Consider the following 24147-nt stretch of genomic DNA (forward strand, 5'->3'; position numbering starts at 1 on the left):
TAAAGTCTTGACTTCTGTTAGAAGCTTCAGAAGGCTACATTTTGACAGTCATATGGTGAACTTAGGAGTAAATTAAGTTTTATGTATTAAATCTTGGAAAATAAATTATTTTTTACCCATATTTATTAAAAGGGACATAAAATAGTTAATGAAAGTTAATCCATAGCTGTATAACTTAGTTGTAATTTCCATTTCAAAGTTAACCTTTCGTAACTAATTTGGATCCTTGTGTGCTTACATAGTCATTTTTAGGATTAATCATTATAACAAGATTCTAGGAGTCCCTGATGCTTTTTTAAAAAGAACTTTTCTGTCCAGCTCCAATGTCTAAAGTCACACATCTGTGTTATACTGCTTGTCTGGTGGAATTAAGTGGGGGTGGAATGTTGAAATACTGCTAGGAAAGGAGTGAATTGCTCAGGACTGTTCCATAATAAACAATAGAGAGAACAATTTAGAAAGCATACTTTGTGGTCTCTTCTGAGCAAAAACCTTTTTATCTGGGGGGGAAAAAGAATAGAAATACCTTCCTAAAGAGTCTTCAGGGTTAAAGTTGGTTTTGATAGTAAAAAAAATATGGAAAATGCTAACCATTCAATTTTGTATAACAGTAATATTTTAAAAAGTGTCTTAGTAAATATATCTGGACAGTTTTTGTATAGTCAGAAAAAAATTGATGACAGTAGAAGGTAAACCAATTTCTTATTAAAGGAGTAGATTAGAAAGCATAAACATTTGCCATTTTCTACTCCCTGTTTTTATATTGACCATCTGAAATTTAAATTAGAGTTTTACTTTAATGCCCACCTAACACTTTATAACTTTGCAGATGCTGTTCTTTCTTTTCTGGAATGCTGTTCTCTGGCTCTTTCCCCAGGTACCTTCTTTTTATACATATGTCTCAGCTCAAAGCATCACTTCCTCTGGAAATCCTTCCTGATCTGCCCAACTCTTGAGGGTCACATATGTCCCTACTGCCATTGAAGGTATGTTTCTATGACGAGTGGCTGTCTCCTTTAAGATACTGTCAGCAGGCCATGTGCCCTGACTGGGAACCGAACCGGTGACCTCTTGGTTCATGGGTCGATGCTCAACTACTGAACCACACCGGCTGGGCTTTGCTGTTTTAATTGGATGTTTTCTGCTACCTTATCTTCCAAATATTGATTTGATCAAGCACTTTATCTGATCTACTTTATTCTTTATTTCAGTTATTGTAGTCTTCATTTCTGACTGGTTCTCTTTTATGTTTTCCATCTCCATTTTTGTGTTTCCTGTCTCTGTGAAGTTTTCACTCACCATCTTTATAACCAGTGTTTTGAACCCTACATCTGGTAGATTGCTCGTCTCCATTTTGTTAGCTTTTTTTTTTTCTGGAGTTTTGTTCTGTTCTTTCGGTTGGGACATGTTTCTTCGTCTCCTCATTTTGTTTGCCTCCCTGCATTTGTTTCTATGTATTAGGTAGAGTGTTATATCTCCCAGTCCTGGTAGAGTGGCCTATGTAAGTAGGTGTCCTATGCGGCCCTGTGGCGCAGTCTCCTGGTCTGTTGTGTGAGCCCTCCCGTTGTAGTTGAGCCTTGATTACTTCTGGTATGTCAGGAGAGGGGTTGACCCTCAGGCGATTTGTTTGTGAGGCGTGGTTGTGACTACAGCGGAGGAGCTGTTGATAGGGGGGTTGGGGGCTGACCCTATGGCGCAGGATTTGGTTTAGTGTTCCTTTGTTGCCTGCTGAGTCTACCCTTTGGGTGTGTCATTTGTGGAGGAGGTTGGGTGATGTTCCGGTGGGTCTGATGCGGGCCATTGGGTGTGTTGGTTCTGGAGGCTCTTGGGAGGAGCTTTGGTGCCGTCAAGGTCAGCTGCTGCCTGTGCCCTGCCCAGGTCACTTGGTATGAGCTACCAGGTGATCTGCAGATGGTTGCCACTTGTGCTGGGCCTGGCTGAGCTGCAAATTGAGGCCAGCTGCCGCTAGTGTTGGGCTTGTGCTTGCTTAGTGAGAGATAAGGGCACCTGGAGACTAGATGCCGCTTGTTTGGGGTTTGTGAACCTTTGAGAGATTTTAGGAAAGTTCTCACCATGAGCCAAGACAGGCTATTTGCATGGAAAAGCCACTGGAAGTGGCTTGGGTGTGTCCGAGAGTTGGGTGGGTGGGGTGTGGTCTCGGAATCACCAGGGCAGGGCAAGCAGTGTCATGAGGTTGATGGAGACTCAGATATGGCCAGTTTGTAGGCTGGGTTGGGGGAGGGCTCCAAAAAGGAACAGTGGCCTCTGCCAGCACTTCTGACTTGGAGAAAGGGCCCCTCCAGCCCTTGCCTAAAGCCAGACAGTTCAGTTCCTCCCTACATGTCCCTGGTACCTTTCAAGCTGCTGCCCCAGTGCTGGAGCTCAGAGGGAATTAGTCCGGGTAAAGTCAGAGCAGTCCCTTTAAGAGGAATGCCTGAGACTCCAGCAGCCCTCTGTCTCAGCTACAGTCGCCACTGGGTTTTTGTTTGGTTTGGTTTTTTAACATACTTTTATATCAGAGAGGAAGGGCAAGGAAGAGGGAGCTAGAAACATCAGTGATGAGAGAAAATCATTGATTGGCTGCCTCCTGCATCCCCAGGCATGTGCCCACAACCCAGGCATGTGCCCTTACTGGGAATTGAACTGTGACCCCCTGATGCTCAACCACTGAGCCATACCGGCAGGGCAGTCCTCACTGGTTTTTACCAGCCAGAAGTTATGGGGACTTCCCTTCCTGGCACTGGGACCCTGGGCTGGGGGTTCTTTTGTGGGGCTGGGACCCTCACTCCTCAGGGGTGACTTCCATAGCAGAGATATTCCTCTTGATTTTTAACTACCATATTTGAGTGGGTGACCAGCCCATTTTGTGTCTCCAGTCTCAACAGGGCTTCCTCTAATATCCTTATTTATAAGACTTCTGTTCAGCTAGACTTCAGGTGGTTCTCAATGATGGTTCTGTATTTTAGCTGTAATTTTGATGTGGTTGTGGGAGGAGGTAAGCACAGCATTTGCCTACTCCGCCTTCTTGACTGGAAGCCCAAAAGTATGTTTAAGTTTTAGAAGTATAGGATTGCTCTTTGTCTTTTTGTTAATAATTTCTAAATTGCATTGTGATCAGATAATCTGATTGATACTAATACTATATCTGAAAATTTGTTGAGGCTAACTTTGTACCTCGAATATAAGCAGAAATATTCCACTTGTGCACTATATATATGTATATACAGTATATATACCCTAATTAATACACGTGTGTGTATTCTGTGTGTGCCCATTAAATTGAACTTATATTAGTTATGCCTTTCACATCTGTGTTCTTACTAACTCTTCTTGGTCTGGTGTATCTAAGTGACCTTTTGTGTACTTGATGGACATGTTAAAATGGTGGGTTTTTAAAAATCTCTTGAGTTTAGAATTAGTATTATCTTCCAGGTGACTTTATAATACTTTTTTTTTCTTAAAGACCATTTTGTCTAAAGTTAATGTGGTTTCACTGGCTTTCTTTTGGTAAATATTTGCCTGATATAAAAGCCTGTAGCATAATTTTCCACTTTTATCTAGTCTGGCAATCTTTGTAGCTAGAAAGTTTTCTCTGCTTTTATTTGTGTTTACTGATGTGTTTGGATTTCTGGCTACCATCTTATAGATTGATTGAGACCCCCACCCCCACCCCCGATTGAAACCCCGCCCCCCTTTTATTTTACTTCTTTTTCCCCTTCTCAACTTTTTGGAATGCTTATCATAGAATGTGTGTTACCACTTCTAAGTTAAAGTCTGAAATTACTCAATATTATTGCCCTCTCTCCCCAAATAGCTAGTTATTGCCTGCTATTTGAATTCTCTCTTTTCCACCACAAATTATACATTATTTTAATTTTTTTTACAATTAGCATTTGTTTAGATTTCATCACATTTTTCCATATCTGTGCTTACTATTCCTTTTTATATTCCAGTTCTTTCTGGGATAATTTTCTTTCTGCCTAAAGTGAATTCTTTGAAATTTCCGTTAGGAAAGATTCGGTGTTGGTAAATTTCTTATGTGTGAAAATATATTTTGCCTTATTCTTGAAATGTTGTTTCCTAGGTTCAGATAGTATTTTCTCTTGGCATGTTCGAAGGTATTATTCCCCTGTTTTTACTCGCTTTCAAAGTTACTGCTAAGAAGTTAGCCATCTAAGATTGTTCCTTTAGAGATGGTCTGACTCTCCTCTGCCTGTTTGAAGACCTTCTCTGTGTCTTCAGTATTTTGCAGTTTCACAGTGTGTGTCATGTGTGGATTTTATTTACACAGCTTGGGATTTAATGGGTGTCTTGGGTCTTTCAGGAGCTCTGGAGCAGTGCAGTTCAGTAGAACTTTCTGTGATGCTGCAAATGTTCTCTGTGCAGTCCTATATGGTAGCCGCCTGCCACATGTGGCCAATAAGGACTTGAAATGTGGTCATTATGACTGAGGAACTTTGTTTTGATTCTTAATTTAAATAGCCACGTGTGGCTAATGGCTACTGTATTGGGGATCACAGTCGTAGAAAATTCCCAGTGATTATTATTTCATGAATGTTGCCTCGCTCCTATTCTCTTTTTTCTGGAACTCTAATTAGCATGAAAATGTCCAACAGACATATAATTTCTTAACTCTCAACCTGTTATGTTTTCTTTGTGTTGTATTCTGGATACAGTAAACCCTTAATTTTGCAGATCTCAATTTAATGGACTTCAGGTTTAATGGACAAAATTTCCGGTCCATATGTCTGTCATATGTGGAAATTAACATCCTGTTAATTTTGAAATGCTTTTAACCAAGATTAGCTTATAACTAAATTAACAGGGTTTTTTTTTGTTATCAACTCTGTTATTTTTAACAAATTTTAGCAAATAGGCCATATGTTGGAGAAAACACTGTAGGAACTTCACTGACATAAATTATTATTACATATCTACACCTATAGTCTACATATTTAAATCCAAGAGTCACTACACTTATAAACGATGTTTGACAAATGATTAGCACGTGACTGTACTGCATCTTACTAGACTTTCTGCAGCAGTTTTAAAGTGTGCTGGCTGGTTTTCTGACGTGCACTAAACCATGTCCCTGCCATGTGCATTTGTTTATTCTCCATGACTGGTGAATGCACACATTTGCTAGACCTATTCAGTATACATTTAAAATTACAGTAATACATATAGAAAACTTTTCTGTGAAATTAAACTTTTCAAGCATACATAATTTTAATTACACAAATGTGTCTACATAAGTAAAAACAGGTAAACTAACCAATTTGTCAATTTTTTAACATGCATTTGGAAAACCTACTTTATTATGTAGCGGACTTTCTGTGATGCTACAAATGTTCCACATCTGTGCAGCCCCATGTAACGGACTTTCGGCTTTAACTAAGGCACCCCCTCGCCCGAGTTAGTCTGTTATACCGAGGTTTTACTTAATTTACTGTAATTTCTTTTGACTCTTACCCAACTGAAAAAAGGACAGGTCACTGCTCTTTTTTTTTTTTTTTAAGTTGGGCCTAATCTGCTGTTTTATCCATACCATTAGTTTTTAGTTATATTCTGGTTTTAGATATTATATTTGATTCTATTTCAAATCTGCTTGGTCATTCTTTATAGTCTCTCATTCTTTCCTCACATTTTTAAGCCTCACTTAAGCATAATAAACATTTATAGTTTGTGTCTGGTCATTCTAATATCTGAGTTCTAATTTGACCATCTGTTTCTTCTGTTCATTCTCACTCATGCTGCCTTGTTTTCTTGTGTGTATTATTATTTTACTAGAGGCCCGGTGCACAAAAATTTGTGCACTGGGAGGGGGGGGTCCCCCAGCCCGGCCTGTGCCCTCTTGCAGTCTGGGACCCCTCGGGAGATAACGACCTGCTGGCTTAGGCCTGCTCCTGGGTGGCAGAGGGCAGGCCCAATCCCTAGGTGCAGCCCCTGGTCAGGCTCAGAGCAGGGCCGATTGGGGAGTTGGGGCGCCGCCCTGTCATGCACAGAGCAGGGCAGATCGGGAGGTTGCGATGCCACCCTCAGTCACGCTCAGGGTAGGGCCGATTGGGGGGTTGGGGCACCGCCCCCTGTCACACTCAAGGCAGGGTCGATGGGGAGGTTGCGGCGCCACCCCCTGTCACGCACAGAGCAGGGCCGATCAGGGGGTTGGGGCGCTGCCCCCTGTCACTCACAGAGCAGGGCCGATCAGGGGGTTGCGGCGCCACCCCCTGTCACGCACAGAGCAGGCCCGATCAGGGGGTTGAGGAGCTCCCCCCGTCACTCACAGAGTAGGGCCGATAGGGGAGCTGTGGCACCGCCCCCTGTCACACACAGAGCAGGGTGGATCAGGGGGTTGGGGCGCTGCACCCTGTCACACTCAGGGCAGGGCCAATGGGGAGGTTATGGCTCTACCCTGTCACACACAGAGCAAGGCCCGTGGAGGGGGTTTGGGGCACCACCCTCTATCACCCACAGAGCAGGGCCGATCAGGGGGTTGGGCGCCGCCACTGTCACACTCAGGGCAGGGCCGATGGAGAGGTTATGGCTCTACCCTGTCACACACAGAGCAGGGCCCGTGGGGGGGGGGGGCGTTGGGGTGCCGCACCCTGTCATACACAGAGCAGGACCGATCAGGGGGTTGGTGCGCCGCACCCTGTCAAACACAGAGCCGCAGGGCAATCGGGATTGAGGAGCTCCTCCCTATCAGGCACAGAGCAGGGCTGATCAGGGGGTTGGGGCGTCTTCCCGTCACGAACAGAGCAGGGCGGATAGGGAGGTTGTGGCCCCGCCCCCTGTCACACACAGAGCCGCAGGGCGATCAGGGGATTGGGGAGCTCCCCCCTATCAGGCACAGAGCAGGGCTGATCAGGGGGTTGGGGCGCCTTCCCCTGTCACGAACAGAGCAGGGCGGATAGAGAGGTTGTGGCCCCACCCCCTGTCACACACACAGCTGCAGGGCGATCAGGGAATTGGGGAGCTCCCCCCTATCAGGCACAGAGCAGGGCTGATCAGGGGGTTTGGGCGCTGGCCCCTGTCACGCTGATCCCGGTGCCGGGAGGCATATTACTCTTTTACTATATAGGATAGAGGCCTGGTGCATGGGTAGGGGCTGGCTGGTTTGCCCTGAAGGGTGTCCTGGATCAGGGTGGGGGTCCCCACTGGTGTGCCTGGCCAGTCTGGGTGAGGGGCTGAGGGCTGTTTTCTGGAAGCGGGTGACTGAAGCTCCCAACCGCTCCTTTTTTTCTTTTTCTTTTTTTCTTATTCTGGGCCAGCTTTAGCTCTGAGGCCTCGCTGCTGAAAACATCGATACAATGTTGTGGTCCGGCTGGCTGAAGCCCGGCTGAATGAAAGCCGGTTTCTGGGGTTTTGTTTAGCTTCTTATTTGCAACATAGTACATAGTTGCTTAGAGTTGCAGCTGAGAGGCCGGTAAGTGAGGCGGGGAACGTTGGAGTCCGCAGTCACTGGAGCAAGCAAGCCTCCCTGCTCGCTTCAGTGCATGGCTGCCGGCTGCCATCTTGGCTGACAGTTAATTTGCATATACTCACTGATTAGCCAATGGGAAGGGTAGCGGTTGTACACTAATTACCATGTTTCTCTTTTATTAGTGTAGATTGTATTGTATGAGTTGCTCATTTTCCTTGGAATGTCATCTGAGAGAATTTTAATATCTATATTGAAGTCACTCCAGAGAGAATTTGTCTTTGCTTATGCCGTTCTCCTGGGGATGCTACATCCTTGGGGCCACTCTAACTCCATCCCTGGCTTCATGTTTTCCAGCCACACTGCGTAGCATGAATATGGGCCTCAGATCTCAGTGGAAATTTCCCCTTATTCCCCTACTCTGTGTCAGTGATAAGTTTCCTTGCTGTTCCCTTTTGCACAAGAGGTTCTTCTCTTTTACCCTATGTTTAGGTCCCCTGGGGCCCCAGCTTCTCGCTCAGTACAGGAGTCCTGCCCTCCCCCAGTACCATTCAGAGTATAGATCCAGACAAGGTCTCCAGGGTTTGGAGGAGGCTCCTAGGGTAGAATCCTGCCTCAGCACATCTTTCTCCCAGGGTTTCTGTTCTCACTTTCCCATGACCTCTCCAGATCCTTTCCCTTTTATGCTGACTCAGAAATGTGTTTTAAAAGGTGCATATTTGCCCTGACTGCTTTGGCTCAGTGAAAGGTCCCAGGTTCGATTCCAGTCAGGGGCATGTACCTTGGTTGCGGTCACATCCCCAGTGTAGGGTGTGTAGGAGTCAGCTGATCGATGTTTCTCTCTCATCGATGTTTCTAGCTCTCTATCCCTCTCCCTTCCTCTCTGTAAAAAATCAATAAAATATATATTTTTTAAAAAGGTGCATATTTGTGTGTGTGTGTGTGTGTGTGTGTGTGTCTTTTGCTTTTAATATTCAGTACTTCAGTGTTTCACTGTGATGGTGGTTAACGTATCAGCCTGCTGTGTTTGCCAAAACAAAATCCAAGTTTGAGCATCTTTATAATAGATTGTGAAGAATAGAAGATGTGCACACAAAGGGTTAATCTATTTTTGGAAGAAAAAGACAAAGTTGTTAAGCATTTTAGTTGAAACCAAACCTGATGTCAGGTGATCAAAATAACAGACTGTGGGCATTTCACTTTCTAATTGGTACATCTTCTCCCCTTTTGATTTTTAAAAACACACCTGTTAGATTAGCCCATTTATTCATTTTTAGGCACTGTAAGTACCGTGCTTAAGGATGTTATTCAGCATGACTCAGTTCTTCTAAGCTATTTTTAGTATCTGAAAATCGAGTCAGGTAGTGGTATTACCTGCAGGGACAGGATCCAAAAGTCACCTGTTTGTGGTTCATTAAGTCAGATAGCGGATAAGTTAACGAGGGCGAAAGATGCAGCTTTCTTCTGGGCACTATTACCTGTCAGTCATCATTCACTGACTCCTTCATTTGAATGCTGAATGAGCGCAGCGTCAGGCCCTCAGCTCCTGGATGTCACCTGAAAGGCCTTGTCCTTGCCCTCAAAGGGCACACGCACCACCACAGTTGTAGTGTCCTGGAGGAGTGGGGGCTCCCGGCGCACCTCAGGCCAGCAAGGCTTTCAGAGGAGCTGAGTCTTGAATGTCTTTTTCCCCTTTAATCCATTGATTGGATTTAACCCTTATTCTATCACATCAGTCTCTCTTAAAGTACCTAGTTCATCTCCACAGTTTGCAAGTCCAGTCTGTCGTGTGGGGTCCCAAATACTCAATTTAACAGACATTGCAGTAGCTCCTGTGTGCCTCTTGATGCTCGAAGTAAGGCAGCTACGGTTGGATCCTTGCCTAAGAGAGTTGACATTCAGAAATTATTGAGCCATTTAAAATGTACCAGTTAAATGCCAGGTTACATGTATTTTCTAATGCAGATTCACAGATGAGGGCTTGAAAATGTAGAAATATGTGTTAATAGTCATTGTTTCTCTCATGGTGGCTGCTCTTAACTTATTTTTCAGCTTTTAGCCTGTCTTGTATTCTCAAGATTTTGAATAATGAATATTTATTGTTTTACTAATAAGGAAGAAAATAAGTTCATTTTTTAAAAAAATTTAAAAACTTATTGTCACTAACCAGGCATCTAAAGCAGAATCCTAAACTTATCCACCTTCTGTTAATTTGTTTTGGATTTACTAAGATGAAAAAATGTTTTTAATTAATGCTTTTAATCTATAAGTGGCATGTCAACAGAAAAAGTAAAAAAATGAGAATGAATTCAGTATTACAAATAGAAACTTAGATATTTATTTTACTTAAGCACCATATTTTCTTACTTTCCAAAGGAGAAAAAAGTATGTTTTTTTAACTTTTAAAAACAACTGAAAACTTACTGAATAACCACCACTGAACCTGAGTGTCCTAAAAAGTGCAGCTTTGTAAATACATTTGTAATTTTACCTGCCTCTCTGCACCCTTCTCTCAGAACCTGAGAGGAAGCAGAGCAGCTAATCTGTTGGTCAGCAACAGTGTTTTTGTTTAAGTCATTTCTGTACTTTCTTCACCTTCATAAGATCTTAGAGTCAAGAGTTAAATTTAAGATTTTTTACAGCCTTTTTATTGATGTGTCAAAAATGAGTCTCTCATCTGTTTTCCTGCATTCACTGTCATTGGAAACTTAAGAGTAAAAATGACTTTATGTCAGTAAAGAGGCCACAGCCTTTTTTTAAAAGTCTATTTTGTGCCCCGGCCGGTGTGGCACAGTGGTTGAGCGTCGACCTATGAACTAGGAAGTCACGGTTCAATTCCAGGTCAGGGCACATGCCTGGGTTCAGGGCTAGATACCTAGTGTGGGGAGTGCAGGAGGCAGCCTATCAATGATTCTCTCTCTTCATTGATGTTTTTATCTCTCTCTCCCTCTCTTTTCCTCTCTGAAATCAATGCAGATATTTTAAGAAACAGCACTATAAACTGGGATCTGTTAGACCCTAAGGTCTAGGGCAGGGGTGGGCAAACTTTTTGACTCGAGGGCCACAATGGGTTCTTAAACTGGACCGGAGGGCCGGAACAAAAGCATGGATGGAGTGTTTGTGTGAACTAATATAAATTCAAAGTAAACATCATTACATAAAAGGGTACGGTCAAACGGGCCGGATCCGCCCGAGGGCCGTAGTTTGCCCACGGCTGGTCTAGGGTCTACCTTGACTGTATTCGGGGAGCTTAAATAAGTTTTTCTAATTTCAAGTTACTCTTATGGAGGTGATGAACTTTTCGAACTGACTCTTTTTTAAAATATATTTTTATTGATTTCAGAGAGGAAGGGAGAGGAAGAGAGAGAGAGAAACATCAATGATGAGAGAATCATTGATCGGCTGCCTCCTTCACGCCCTACACTGGGAATCGAGCCCGCAATCCAGGCATGTGCCCTTGACCAGAATTGAACCTGGGACCCTTCATTCCGCAGGCTGATGCTCTATCCACTAAGCCAAACCAGCTAGGGCTTCAAACTGACTCTTATCCCAAACTTGATAACCCAGTTTCCCAAATCTGGTTATCTGGCAATTTGAGTTTAATTCTTTTGCCATTGCTATGGTGTGCCTTGCTAATTCTGGTAAATTACCTTTCATACATCAAAACAAGATAAAAATGAGTCAGAATGTTAGAGGCATAGAGGACAAGAGTGTGAATGAGATAAGAAGCACATTGGCATTGCTAGGAAATCTGTGGCATGATACCACTACATGTGTTTAACTGGTCCATAACTTTATTAACTAAAGAATATTACAACTGTAAACCTACTTTGACAGCCCCTGCATTTACTTTCAGTATTTCCAGAAATGTGATCTAAAATTTTCTATCAAATAGAATCCAAAATTCAGTATTTAAGAGATTTTTAAAATTTCATTTAAAAATTATTTTCAACTGATTGACTGGGATATTCCTCAGATATAAAATAAAAAGATAGTTATTAATCCTTTTGTAGTTCTCGAATCAATTGGCTTAAATGGAGCTCAGGATTTTCGTAGTGTCACTTTAATTAGATAAAATCAATTACGTTTCAAGAAGGGATGAAATAATACTTAAGTCTGATATAAAAATGAACAGCGCATTACCTCCCCACAGTTAGCTTTGGCCAATAAAAGCAAGATCAACTCTTTAAAAAATGTCAGTGTAGGTGTGTTGAAGCCCCTCAGTAGTTTTGCATCTCACTCAGCATAAATGCCAAAGCCCTGATCCTCATGCATAATTTCCTGTGACCTGGAGCCTTGCTGCTATCCCGGTGGGCCCGGTACCCGGATGCACGTGTGTTGAAGCCCCTCAGTAGTTTTGCATCTCACTCAGCATAAATGCCAAAGCCCTGATCCTCATGGGCTTTAGAAGAGATGGTATCATCCTGGCTTATCTCGGTGGGCCCGGTACCCGGATGCACGGACGGCAGGCATGTGCCCACTCGAGGGCAGTGCTGCTTCCTTAGCGGTCCCAGTCACAGTGTTCTCATGGGCTTTAGAAGAGATGGTATCATCCTGGCTTAGGATTTTGAGATTTAATGAATTTTTATTCTTCTGAGTGTAATTTTTTTGTATGAAATATATTATTGAAATTTTATATGATTTGTGGTTAAAAATTTTATATGATTTGTGGCAGTGAGTTTTATTAAATATATTGTCTAAACATTTGGCATGATTCAATATTTTTTATTTTAACTATTTATAAAAATGCCAAACACAGACAAAAGTAAAATAGTAAGTACATTGAGCCTCGTCTGTACATATCACCAGTCTGAATAATTATCAACTCCTGGCCGATTTTATTTCCTCTAACCTTCCTCTTCTATTTTCCCCTTCCTTCGTTATTTTGAAGCAAATTTCAGATATTACTTAATGATAAATATTTTAGTATATACCCTTAAAAATAAGATTTTAGAAACACAAAGAGTATTTGTTCTTTACTGTTTCACCTGGATCAGCTGCTGTTAGTAAATCAGTATCTGTGCTGCATCATGATGTATCAGAAGTGTTTCTGACATTTTCAGTGAAAATGGATCTTAAACAGTTATCTAAAAAATAACAATGAAGTTTACTGAAATACTGTGGTATAAAGAAAACATCATAGCTCTTTAAATTTAGAGGATCTTACAAGTGTAGGGAGCCTAATAGGGCTTACTGGTATTTGCAGTAAAACAACTAGGTTTACTGTAGAGATAGAAGTAAAGACAAACATAGTCTTTGTCCTTGAGGAAATAAGAAAATGAAAGACAGTGACCAAATCATTAAGGCTCAGAGTAGCCTCTCCCCTGCTTTCTCTGCCTATTCCCTTCTCCCCCGCCTGCTCCCTGGGCTTCGCTCCGCTGTGTATTCTGTTTATCACACCACTTTCTCTTGTAACTATTGCTCTTTCCCATCGGCCATTGAGGGTGGTGGCTCTTCCTCGCGTGTTTTCATATCCTGGCGTGATCAGTAGTAGCTGTTCAGTAGCTGACTTTTTGAGTAAGAGCTGCAAGCCACCTGGGTGTCCTGGAAAGGAAGGGCCCAGGCTTTACCCGGAGACAGTCCTGGGTAGCAGTTCCGGCTTTACTACTTTTTAGCTCTGTGACGGTAGGCAAACTAATCATTCTAATTATGCCAGAACCTATCCTATTTTGTGCAGGGATGTTAAACTTCTAATGTGCAGGGTAGTCCCAAAATAAAGAATATAAAGAATTGCCCTTCGTTGGCCCCAATGCTAATTGCACCACTGTTGAGAAACACTGGCTGAGGCTAATCAGGCCTAGATCTGTCCCTGGAGCTGAACGCGGTGTTACTTTGCAAAATGAGGGAGGGTTATCTAGTAGAGAGGGCAGCAGAGGGTGTGAACGTTGTGAGCATGCCAGTGTTGATTCCAGTGGTGTGTCTCTAGGTGAGAAAAGAAAGTGCTCTGCTGGGGAGGGTGGTATTGTGGAGTGGGAGATAGGGTTAGATTTTTAGGGTGGGGTTAGGTTTTGGAGGATCTAAACACCAGAAAATGAATGTGAACTTGATCCTAGATAATCGGGAATCATTAGGAGTTTTCCATATGTGGCATGATGCCTGTTTTATCAAGAGAGCCTTTACCAGCACGTGGCCAGATCAGTTAAGGGGTCAGGACAGGATCAGCCCCAGGATAACTGACATCACAGAAGGTGTAGGGCTGAGAGCTGGGTTAAGATTCCAGTTCTTCACGTGTAGCTCATTCTACCTCAAGACAGGTGACTTCCTGCAAAACAGCAATGCCACCTTCTTAGGGTTGTTTTGAAAACTGAGTAAGGACATAGCTGAGGTGCCTCATGCCTGAGATGCTTCGCCCACCTCACTGTTCTTCTTTCTACTTGGTGGTTTTCCCTTTTTGTGATGTTTATTCATGTGCAGGAAGGACTCACTGCAAAGGGAAAAGCAGATGCTGGCAAAACCTGGTCAGAGGCGCATTTCCAGTTAGGACCCCTCCAAGGAGCTTTTCTGGCTTCTCAATTTTCCATGTATCGGATCCCTCATTCTGTAATCTTTTCCCATCTCTTGATTGCCATTTAATCTAAATCTCTTCATTTGATTAAGTGTAATCCATTCTTCTGTTTTTGGTATAATAAACATTAAGTTAGCTCAAATTGTATTTTATTTTGCTAACTTAATTCTCTTTGGCAGTCTTTTTTTTACTCTATCTTTAATCTTACACTGTGATACTATAAAAGCCAGCTGTAGTTCTGTGGTGAGTTTTATATTAGCTGTATGAATCTAGAAGAGAAATTTTCCTAAAGAGGAACCACTGATAAAAATAAATCATAGTTAATGCCCTGGCCAGTGTCGCTCAGTGGTAGAGCGTTGGCACACACACCGAAGATTCCAGGGTTCAATTCCAGATCGAGGGCATGTACCTGGGTTGCAAGTTTGTTCCCTGGCCCCTGGCTGGGTGCATGTGGGAAGCAACCAGTTTATTTCTCTCTCACATCGATCTTTCTCTCTCTCCCTCCCCTCCACTCTCTCTAAAAAGCAATGGAAAAAATATCCTTGGGTGAGAATTAACAAAAATAAAAAATAAAAGTAAGTCATAGTTAAGAGTACTGGCCTTCATCCAAATATTCAGTTTAAATCAGACACTCGTATTCCTCGTGCAACCCAGTTATATGTGTCTTTATATAGATTACCTTAAGAAGAAGCATATTCTGAGTAGTTTAATTGTATTTTTAACTTTTTTTTTAGTTTTTAAGTTAGTTGCTGTACAATATTTTATTTCAGGTGTACAACATAGCAATTAGACATTTATATAACTTACAAGTGATCACTCCAATGAATCTAGTACCCATCTGACAACATAGTTACTACAATATTTTTGACTGTATTCCGGGTGCTGTACTTTACATCCCATGACTGTTTTTTAAATACCAATTTGTACTTCTTAATTCCTTTGCCTTTTTCACCTATCCCCCTAACCCTTTCCAATATGGCAACCATCAGAATGTTCTCTGTAGCTAGGATTTGTGTGTTTTTGTTTGTTCATTTGATTTTTAGATTCCATATATAAGTGAAATCATATGGTGTTTATCATTCTCTGACTTAACTAGGTGTACCGGTTAATGCAGATTTTTTCAATAGATGGAGTTACACATATCTTGATATATATGTGATTTGATATGTATGCTATTTTGTTGTATTGACAACAAGCTTCAAAACTTTATATGTCAAATTTGCTGAAGGTGTTAACATACATAGATATTTTTACACTTAAAAATGTCGAATTTTGTACCAAAAAAAGAGCATTAGCGGGAAGTTTTAATTCATTACTTTATGTTGAAGAAAAGTGCTACTGAATACTTCGGGAAGCTTATGGTGAACATGCTCCATCTCAAGATCTTGTGAACACTGGTTCAAACACTTTAAAAGTGACGATTTCAATGTGAAAGACAAAGAACGTCCAGGTCAACCGAAAAAGTTTGAAGACCAACAATTACAAGCATTATTGGATGAAGATGCATGTCAAACTCAAAAATAACTTGCAGAAAGATTAAACGTTGCTCAGCAAACAATTTCCGATCATTTACAAGCAATGGGAAAGATTTTAAAGGAAGGAAAATGGGTGCCACATCAACTGAATGAAAGACAAATGGAAAACCGAGAAGTCATCAGTAAAATGTTACTTCAACAGCACAAAAGAAAGTATTTTTTGCATCAAATTGTGATGCGATGAAAAGTGGATTTTGAGAATCCCAAATGCACAAAATCATGAGTTGATCCAGGTCAACCATCAACATCGACTACAAGGCCAAATCGCTTCAGAAAGAAGACAATGCTCTGTGTTTGGTGGGATCAGGAAGGTGGGGTGTATTATGAGCTTCTAAAACCTGGTGAAACCATTAATTTTGATCATGAAATGACCAGAATGTTCCAGAAGACATGGCAAAGTAATTTTGCTTCATGATGATGCACCATCACACACTTCAATACCAGTTAAAGACACGTTAAAAGATTTTTCCTGGGAAGTATGAACCCACCCACAGTATTCACCAGACCTTGCTCCTTCAGATTACCACTTGTTCCGATCGATGGCACATGCGTTTTCTGAGCAGCACTTCAAAACGTATGAAGAAGTTAAAAATTGGGTCTCTGAATGTTTTGCCTCAAAACAAGAAAAGTTCTATTGGGACGGTATCCACCAGTTACCTGAAAGATGGGGAAATGTGTAGCTAGCGATGGACATTACTTTGAATAATGCACTTTTGATGTTTCTCTTGAAATTATCGTGTTTTCTTTGATTACAAAATCCACTATTATTAACCAGTACACCTAGTATTTCTCTTCGCATAAAATCCTCTAGGTTATCCATGTTGTTGCAGATGCAAAATTTCATTCTTTTTTATGGCGGAGTAATATTTTATTATGTATATGTACCACCTCTTCTTATCCATTCATCTATTGATGGACACTTAGGTTGCTTCCATATCTTGCCTATCTTAAATAATAAAAGACTAATATGCAAATCGACTGAACCATGGAACGACGGGTTGCTATGACGTGCACTGACCACCAGGGGGCAGACGCTCAACACAGGATCCGGGCTTACCGCTGACGAGCACAGTGGCAGTGGCAGGCGCCTCTCCCACCTACACGGCAGTGCTAAGGAAGTCCGGGGAGCGGGCCTAAGCCGTCAGTCGGACATCCCCCGAGGTCTCCCAGACTGTGAGAGGGGTGCAGGCCAGGCTGAGGGACACCACCCCCCCCCCCCACACACACACACACCAGTGCACGAATCTCGTGCACTGGGCCTCTAGTTGTAAATAATGCTGCAGTGAGCATATGGATGCATATGTCTTTTTGAATTGTTTTGAGTTTCTTCAGATAAGTATCCAGAAGTAGAATTGCTGGGTCTTTATCTCTTGTCACAGCCTTTTTTAAAAAGTCTATTTTATGCCCCGGCCTGCGTGGCTCGGTGGTTGAGTGTCAACCTATGAACCAGGGGGTCACGGTTCGATTCCCAGTCAGGTCACATACCCAGAGTGTGGGGATGCAGGAGGCAGCTGATCAATGATTCACTCTCATCATTGATATTTCTATCTCTCCCTCTCCCTTCCTCTCTGAAATCAATAAAAATATATTAAAGTCTATTTTGTCTGGTATAAGTATTGCTACCCCAGTTTTTTATTTCTTTTTTTAATTTTCTTGTTTAAAGTATTACAAATAGTAGTACATATGTCTCCTTTTTTTCCCCATTGACCTTCCCCCGGCCTCCCCCCCCCCCCCCGCACATGCCCTTACCCCACCCCCCCAATGTCTTATGTCCATTGGTTATGCTTATATGCATGCATAAAGTCCTTCTATTGATCTCTCCCCCCCACAACATTCCCCAGCCTTCCCACTGTAATTTGACAGTCTGTTCGACGCTTCTCTGCCTCTGTATCTATCTTTTTGTTCATTATCCATAAATGAGTGAGATCATGTGGTATTTTTCTTTCACTGCCTGGCTTATTTCACTTAGCATAATGCTCTCCAGTTCCATCCATGCTGCTGCAAATGGTAAGAATTCCTTCTTTTTTATAGCAGTGTAGTATCCCATTATGTAGATGTACCATTGTTTTCTAATCCACTCATCTGCTGATGGGCATTTAGGCTGTTTCCAAATCTTAGCTATTGTACATTGTGCTGCTATGAACATAGGGCCACCCCAGTTTTTTAAAATTTATTTTTATATTCATGAAATATCCTTTTCCATCTCTTTGTGTTCAGTCTGTGTATATCTTTATATCTGAAGTGAGTCTCTTGTAGGCAGCATATGTAAGGGCCTTGTTTTCTTATCTATTCAGCCACCCTGTCTTTTGATTAGAATATTTAATTTGTTTACATTTAAAGTAATTGTTGATAGATTATAGTAATTGACATTTTATTATTTATATTTTTTATCTTGTTTTCTTCTAAAAGATGTCCCTTTAACATTTCTTGTAATAGTGTGGTGGTGATAAACTTTTAATGTTTTCTTATCTGAGAAGCTTTTTATCTGTCCTTCAATTCTAAACGATAGCTTTGCTGGGTAGTTTGTTGTCTTGGTTATAGGTCCTTCCTTTTCATTACTTTGAATATTTCATCCCAATCCTTTCTAGTCTGCAAAGTTTCTGTTGAGAAATTATGTGACAGTCTGGGAGATCCCTTGTAGCTAACTGCTTTCTTGTGCTGCTTTTCAGATTCTCTCTTTGTCTTTAACCTTTGGGTTTTTTAAATATGATGTGTCTTGGTATGAGCCTCTTTGGGTTCATCTTGTTTGGGACTCATGCACTTCCTAGGCTTATGTATGCTATTTCCTTGGCCAGGTTAGGGAAGTTTTCCCTCATAATTTCTTCAGATAGGTTTTTAATTTGTTGCCGTTTCTTTCCTCCTCCTGGTACTCCTATGATGTGAAAGTTGGTATGCTTGATGTTGTCCTAGCAGTTCCTTACACTATCTTCATTGTTTTGGATTCTTTTTGCGGTACTGATTGGGTGTTTTCTGCTACCTTATCCTCCAAATCGCTGATCCTGTCCTCTGTTTCATCTAATCTGTGGATTTTCTCTAATGTATTCTTCATTTTAGTTACTGTATTCTTCATTTCTGATTGGTTATTTTTTGTTTCTATCTCCATTTTTTATGTTTGCTATCTCTTTGTTGAAATTCTCCCTGAGGTCATTAAGCATCCTTGGGATTTTGGATGAATTGCAATTTATTTATAAACAGACATCTTTATGGTGTTGCACCTTGTTCTCAGACATGGTGTGATATATTGATAGGCTTTCTTCAGTAAATTCTTTATGCTTTTGGTTATCTCTTCTTTTCTATTTTGTTTTTGTTGCTACTGGGAATATCCTTCCTATTTTTTTTATCAAAGTATTTACAGGGAAACTTGATTTTTGCCTATTTATTTTAAAATTGATCTAGTTAAATTACTACTGTTCTAATATTTTTTCAAATGACTGAGGGTGAGGGAGTCTTGTGGACATCATAATTAACATTGCTGGATAAACTCTTCCCACCATACACACTACACAGGAGTGGAGGGGTTGTTGGGGTTGACAACCCCAACCCCCAGGTGGATCTGGTTCTTAAGCAATGTGGTGAAGTAACAGATTCCAGAACCACCTTTTGTGGGAATAAGTAACCTGGCCCTCAGCTCTTTCCCTTGAGCTCCAAGGCTAGTTCCAGAGCCTTTGGTGGCTGGAAAGAGGAAAGCTATACAGTGATTTTTAGCATATGCGATATATGTGTGTGTGTGTGTGTGTGTGTGTGTATACACACACACACATATATATGTATATATATTTAAAAAACCCAAAGGTTACAACCACTAACATTTGGTGGGCTCTTTGTGCCAGCCACTGTTCTAAGTGCTTTATATTTATTACCCTGTTTATCATTTGTGTCACAAGGCTCATGCTGTTATCCTTATCTTATTCTTGAGGAATTTCAGACAGAGACTTTTAGCTTTAAGGAATTCAGCCTACTTGAACCTGCATGGTCTGGTTTCAAAGCCAGCTTAATCGCTGTGTTGCCAGTAATTACACTTCCTCCCCTTTTGTGGGAGGAATGGAAAACATTTAGTACACAATACTGGGGCCTGGGAGGTGGCAGCTTAGACAGACACTGTTACTGGGAGTGCATATAAGTTCTCTACTAATCATCTTTGGGGTTCGAAAAGTGTGTGTGTGTGTGTGTGTGTGTGTGTGTGTGTGTGTGTGTGTGTTTTACCATGTACATGTTTTTTTACAATCAGGAAAATAATAAAGCTATTTTAATTTGGGGTGGGAGTGAAGTTATTTTCTTAACCACAGCGATTATATTGCTTTTGTCCTTGTTGTGAAAGTATATCATGTTTATATACAGTGAAAACCACAGTACTCAGAATGAGAACTGCAGGAATATATAGCCCTTAATACAGATTCTGCCTTCTAATCATCTTTTTTTTTTCATTTATTTTTTTAATCCTCACCTGATGATATGTTTTTATTGAATCTTAGAGAGATAGGAACACCAATTGGTTGCCTCCCCTACAGCCCTCAATGGGGTGATCAAACCCATAACCTAGGTATGTGCTCTGACTGGAAATTGAACCCATAACCTTTGGTGTACGGGACGATGCTCCAATAACTGAACCACATGGGCCAGGGCTTGAATAGATTCTTGAATGAATTATTAAACATGCTACTTGTGAACATTTGAAGAAATAGACTAACTTTATTTTCTTCTTTGGAAATTTTAAGAGTACCATACCCAAAACATGGTAATTAATTGACCCATATCCCCTGGGAGAATTTCTTACCTGTAGCGGCTCTCTTGGCTCCCCGGCTACCATATTTTAACAGTTTATTAATGAAGCAGGTCAAACTATGGAAAGCATGCTTATCGGGCTTTCTGATGACTCAGCAGGAAAGGATAAGGGATAAATTAGTGGCTTCAGAATTCAGAAAACTCAGTAGGTAGAAGCAGTGGGCTGAGTCTAACAGGATGAAATTGTAGAGATATTTAAGATTCTGTATTTGATTCAAAATAACAACAGAATAAGCACAAGCCAGAATTTAAAGTGATTGAAATCATGGATTGATATAAACTGAAAAGCATTGAAGCCTAACATTTATAATAGGGACAAATACGTCTATATTAATGATGTAATACAGTAATGCTCTCAGGGTCTATTAGAATACGTTCTGGTTCTTACTTAAGCTGTAGAAGAATAATTGATCCTCCAAAATAAACAAACAAAATGAAAACAGACTCATAAACACAGAGCATACTGGTGGTTGCCAGAGGGGAGGAAGCTTGGGTGTTGGGTGAAAAAGGTGAAGGGATTAAGAAGCACAAATTGGCAGTTACAGAATAGTCACAGGGGGCTAAAGTAGAGCATAGGGAATAGAGTCCTTAATATTGTACTAACTGGGTATGGTGCCAGGTGAGCACTTGAAATATCAGGGGACCACTTTATGAAGTATGTGATTGTCTAACTGCTATGCTGTGCACCTGAAACTAATACACAATAATATTATATGTAAACTAATTGAAAAGTAAAATGTAAAGTTCTTAAGAAAACAAGAAAGAAAGAAAGAAAGAAAGAAAGAAAGAAAGGAAGGAAGGAAGGAAGGAAGGAAGGAAGGAAGGAAGGAGAGAGAAGAGAAGAGAAAAGAAAGGTTGCTCCTTTAGGCTGAACATTCAATAAAAGTTGCTCCTCTAGGCTGAACGTTCAATTATTTTTTCTGTTGGCCTACTATGCTCATTTGGGGGATGTGCCTTTGATAATTTTTAAGAGACAACTCTAGATTTAAAAAAGTATTGATCAGTGTTTTAAATAACCCTACAATGTTTATATACATTTTTGCCTTGGATAAATGTTTAGTAACATTTATTTATTTTTTTAAAATATATTTTATTGATTTTTTACAGAGAGGAAGGGAGAGGGATAGAGAGTTAGAAACATCAATGAGAGAGAAACATCTATCAGCTGCCTCCTGCACACCCCCCACTGGGGATGTGCCCGCAACCAAGGTACATGCCCTTGACCAGAATCGAACCTGGGACCCCTGAGTCCGCAGGCTGACGCTCTATCCACTGAGCCAAACCAGTTAGGGCATGTTTAGTAACATTTAAATGTGTAAGAGTTTCCAGTTTTTGTTTTTGTTTTTGACATTCTGTTTTACTAAGTTGTAAATTTGGTAAAGAGGCTTTGGTATTCTGTATTTGGGGATTAGTTGGAGTTAGTGGGATTAAAAAAATTGTTAACTGGGATTCTTAAGGAATAATAAGAAAACATCTGGCTCTTGTCAGCACACCAGACCCCTCCCCAGGAAGCTTGCTGTGCTGAGGGGTGTGTCCTGGCTCTGGGACCCTCCTCACAGGGGAGGACCTGCCTCACCCATTTATCTCATTTCTGCCCTCTTTGCACGAGGGATTGAGATTGGTATGACATGTTTTTGAAAAATATTCCACAACATGACAAGCAGAATTCTTGTACTTTTGCAGCTGTAGGAGAAAAACCCCTCAGCACAGTTTTGTTGTGCTTGAAATGACCTAAGGAAAACGAATGCTCACAGAATCTCTGCCTGCAGCCCATTCTTCCCATCCCCTTCCCAGCCTCTCCGTAAAGATGGAAGGAAGGAATCAGGTGCCATTTCTTCACTGACACACTATACACTACCATTTGTTTCTTTCCAACATTTTATTATGAAAACTCAAACATGTAGAAAAGTTGAAATCATTTTTCATTGAACACCATAAACCCACCATCTAGATTCTATAAATAACATTTATTATACCTGCTTTATCACATATTCACCCATCAGTCCATCTTATTATTATTTTTTTCACATGCATGGTTAGTGTTTTATTCTTTGAAGAATGGTTCTGAAACATTACACTAAGTCAGACCGAAAGGTAAAATAGTTTTTATAAAGATATGTTGTAACATATGTAATGACTGTTCACTCTACAAAATCTTGGTCATAGAGCTTATAATACACCTAGTTGGCAGTAGCACCCAGGTTTTCCAAATTGTCAGTCATCATTTTTCTCTTGTCTGCATAGACTTCTTCTCATTAGCTGCTTTCTGCTTTTGTTGCATGATCTCAGAGTCTCTCTGTTTTCTCTGAGAGGCAGTCAAGCTGTCCTCTTTTCTTTTTCCCTTGCTAATTTCCTGGGATTTCTTCATGTTTTTCTGGCGGGCAAGTTCTCGTTGATTTCCACCTCCGTCTCTGCTGTCTGAAGACAGGTCAGTACGAAGGGGATTCCCCACCGGCCGCGCCTGGGTGACCCGCCGGCTTCCCTGCCCCTTCCCCAACCTGTCCGCACACTCACCGGCCATGCCGACCACCGCACTGAGCCCGGAAGAGCACATCTTATTATTTTTGATGGACTTGAAAATGAGTATTTAGGTTTTTTCCTTGTCTTTTATTACTAGCTGTGAATGCTTAATCCTTGTGATAAGGATTTCAGGCATCGTTAAGCAAGTGTGAGAAAGCGCACTGGCGAGCACGAGAGCCTCGCACAGGTCTCAGCATATGGAAGGTGTGCGGTAGATATTTGTGAAGTGAATGCCGTTCCATCCGTCCTGCTTGACTAGCCCTGGAGTAAACTTCAGTTTGCCTCTTAGGACAAACAGTTACTTTAAAAATAAACCATATATCTCTAGATATAGGTGAGCCTCGATTTATAAGATGGACTTCTTTTTATGAGACAGTCCGTGAAAGGCATTTTTATAGCATTTGAAATGGTTAAAAGGGGGTTTTGTTTGTTGTTGTTAGTCCTCACCTGAGGATATTTTCCCGTTGATTTTTAGAGAAGGTGGAAGGGAGGGGGAGAGACACATCCATCGCTGCCTCCCGCACACACCCTGACAGGGACCAGGGATCGAGCCTGCAGCCGAGGCATGTGCCCTTGACCAGAATCAAACCCAGGACCCTTTAGTCCATGGGTAATGCTCTATCCACTGAGCAAAACCAGCTAGGGCTAGATATATATATTTTTATGATCTATAATACACATACATTTTTTTCAACAGTGATTCTCTCTCAGTATTCCAAGGAACTCACATTTCTGGGTTGGTGCCTCAAGGATCCTCTTTGAACCCTCAGATGTTTTCTGAGAAATTAAGATTTCATTGCAGGAAAATGTTTGAAAATTACTGGCCCGTCTCCACAGCCCTATGAGTCATTGTACAGTGGGTAACATTGTAGAACAAGAATGCAGTGTGTATCCTGCATTCTGCGTTTACTTGTCTGGGAAAATGCATTATCAGGATTCATCCCAGTGGCTCTAGATAAAGAATGGTGAGAGTTTTAATGGCAAGGGGAAACTCTAAAGATGTCTGGCTCTTGCAGGTGTCTACATGTTTGTATGTCTCTGTATATCTCTTCGGTCCCTGAGAGTGCGTTCCCATAATGAACAATGTCTGTGTTACTACTTCTTACCTCCTGGAAAGGAGGGGCATCCCTTTTTCCCCTTGATGAAATGGGTGTGTTTTGAGGACTTTTGGGGGGCCAGTCTCTAAATGCAGTGTGGGCAGTTACCAGAACTTCTTCTATTTCCAAAACAGAACTGGGCTCTGAATCATTTTGGTAATATGTCTCCTTTCTCCCCAAACATGGCGGCCACTGTCATGTGGTGTCTGTTCATACCAGCATGTATACAAAGGGAACTTAAAGGTTGTTGGTTTTTTTACTGAGTTTACATTTGTAACTTCTTTTCCT

The 24147-nt window shown here is 41.3% G+C and overlaps 2 protein-coding genes across 4 annotated transcripts in view; one reads left to right on the top strand and one right to left on the bottom strand.

Annotated features, from left to right (window-relative positions):
* The first annotated feature begins 950 nt into the window (after positions 1–950).
* The window catches only part of SNX9 (sorting nexin 9), a 65990-nt gene continuing 42793 nt past the window's right edge, over positions 951–24147 (top strand). For all 3 annotated transcript variants that reach the window (XM_023758223.1, XM_023758224.1, XM_014460124.2), the window contains exon 1: positions 951–986. In XM_023758223.1, the coding sequence (XP_023613991.1) occupies positions 966–986 (21 nt within the window). In that variant the 5' untranslated portion in view covers positions 951–965. The remainder of the gene's footprint in view (positions 987–24147) is intronic.
* Positions 22261–22780, bottom strand: LOC102420038 (small EDRK-rich factor 1). The gene has a single exon (XM_023758225.1). The coding sequence runs from the start codon at positions 22761–22763 to the stop codon at positions 22464–22466; it is 300 nt and encodes a 99-aa protein (XP_023613993.1). The 5' UTR covers positions 22764–22780; the 3' UTR covers positions 22261–22463.

Source organism: Myotis lucifugus, unplaced genomic scaffold (assembly GCF_000147115.1).
Source record: "Myotis lucifugus unplaced genomic scaffold, Myoluc2.0 scaffold_125, whole genome shotgun sequence".
Lineage (NCBI taxonomy): Eukaryota > Metazoa > Chordata > Mammalia > Chiroptera > Vespertilionidae > Myotis > Myotis lucifugus.

What these genes read in the sequence shown, in the direction of transcription:
- LOC102420038 (XM_023758225.1), bottom strand. Translation starts at nt 22,763, where the DNA reads ATGGCCGGTGAGTGTGCGGACAGGTTGGGGAAGGGGCAGGGAAGCCGG.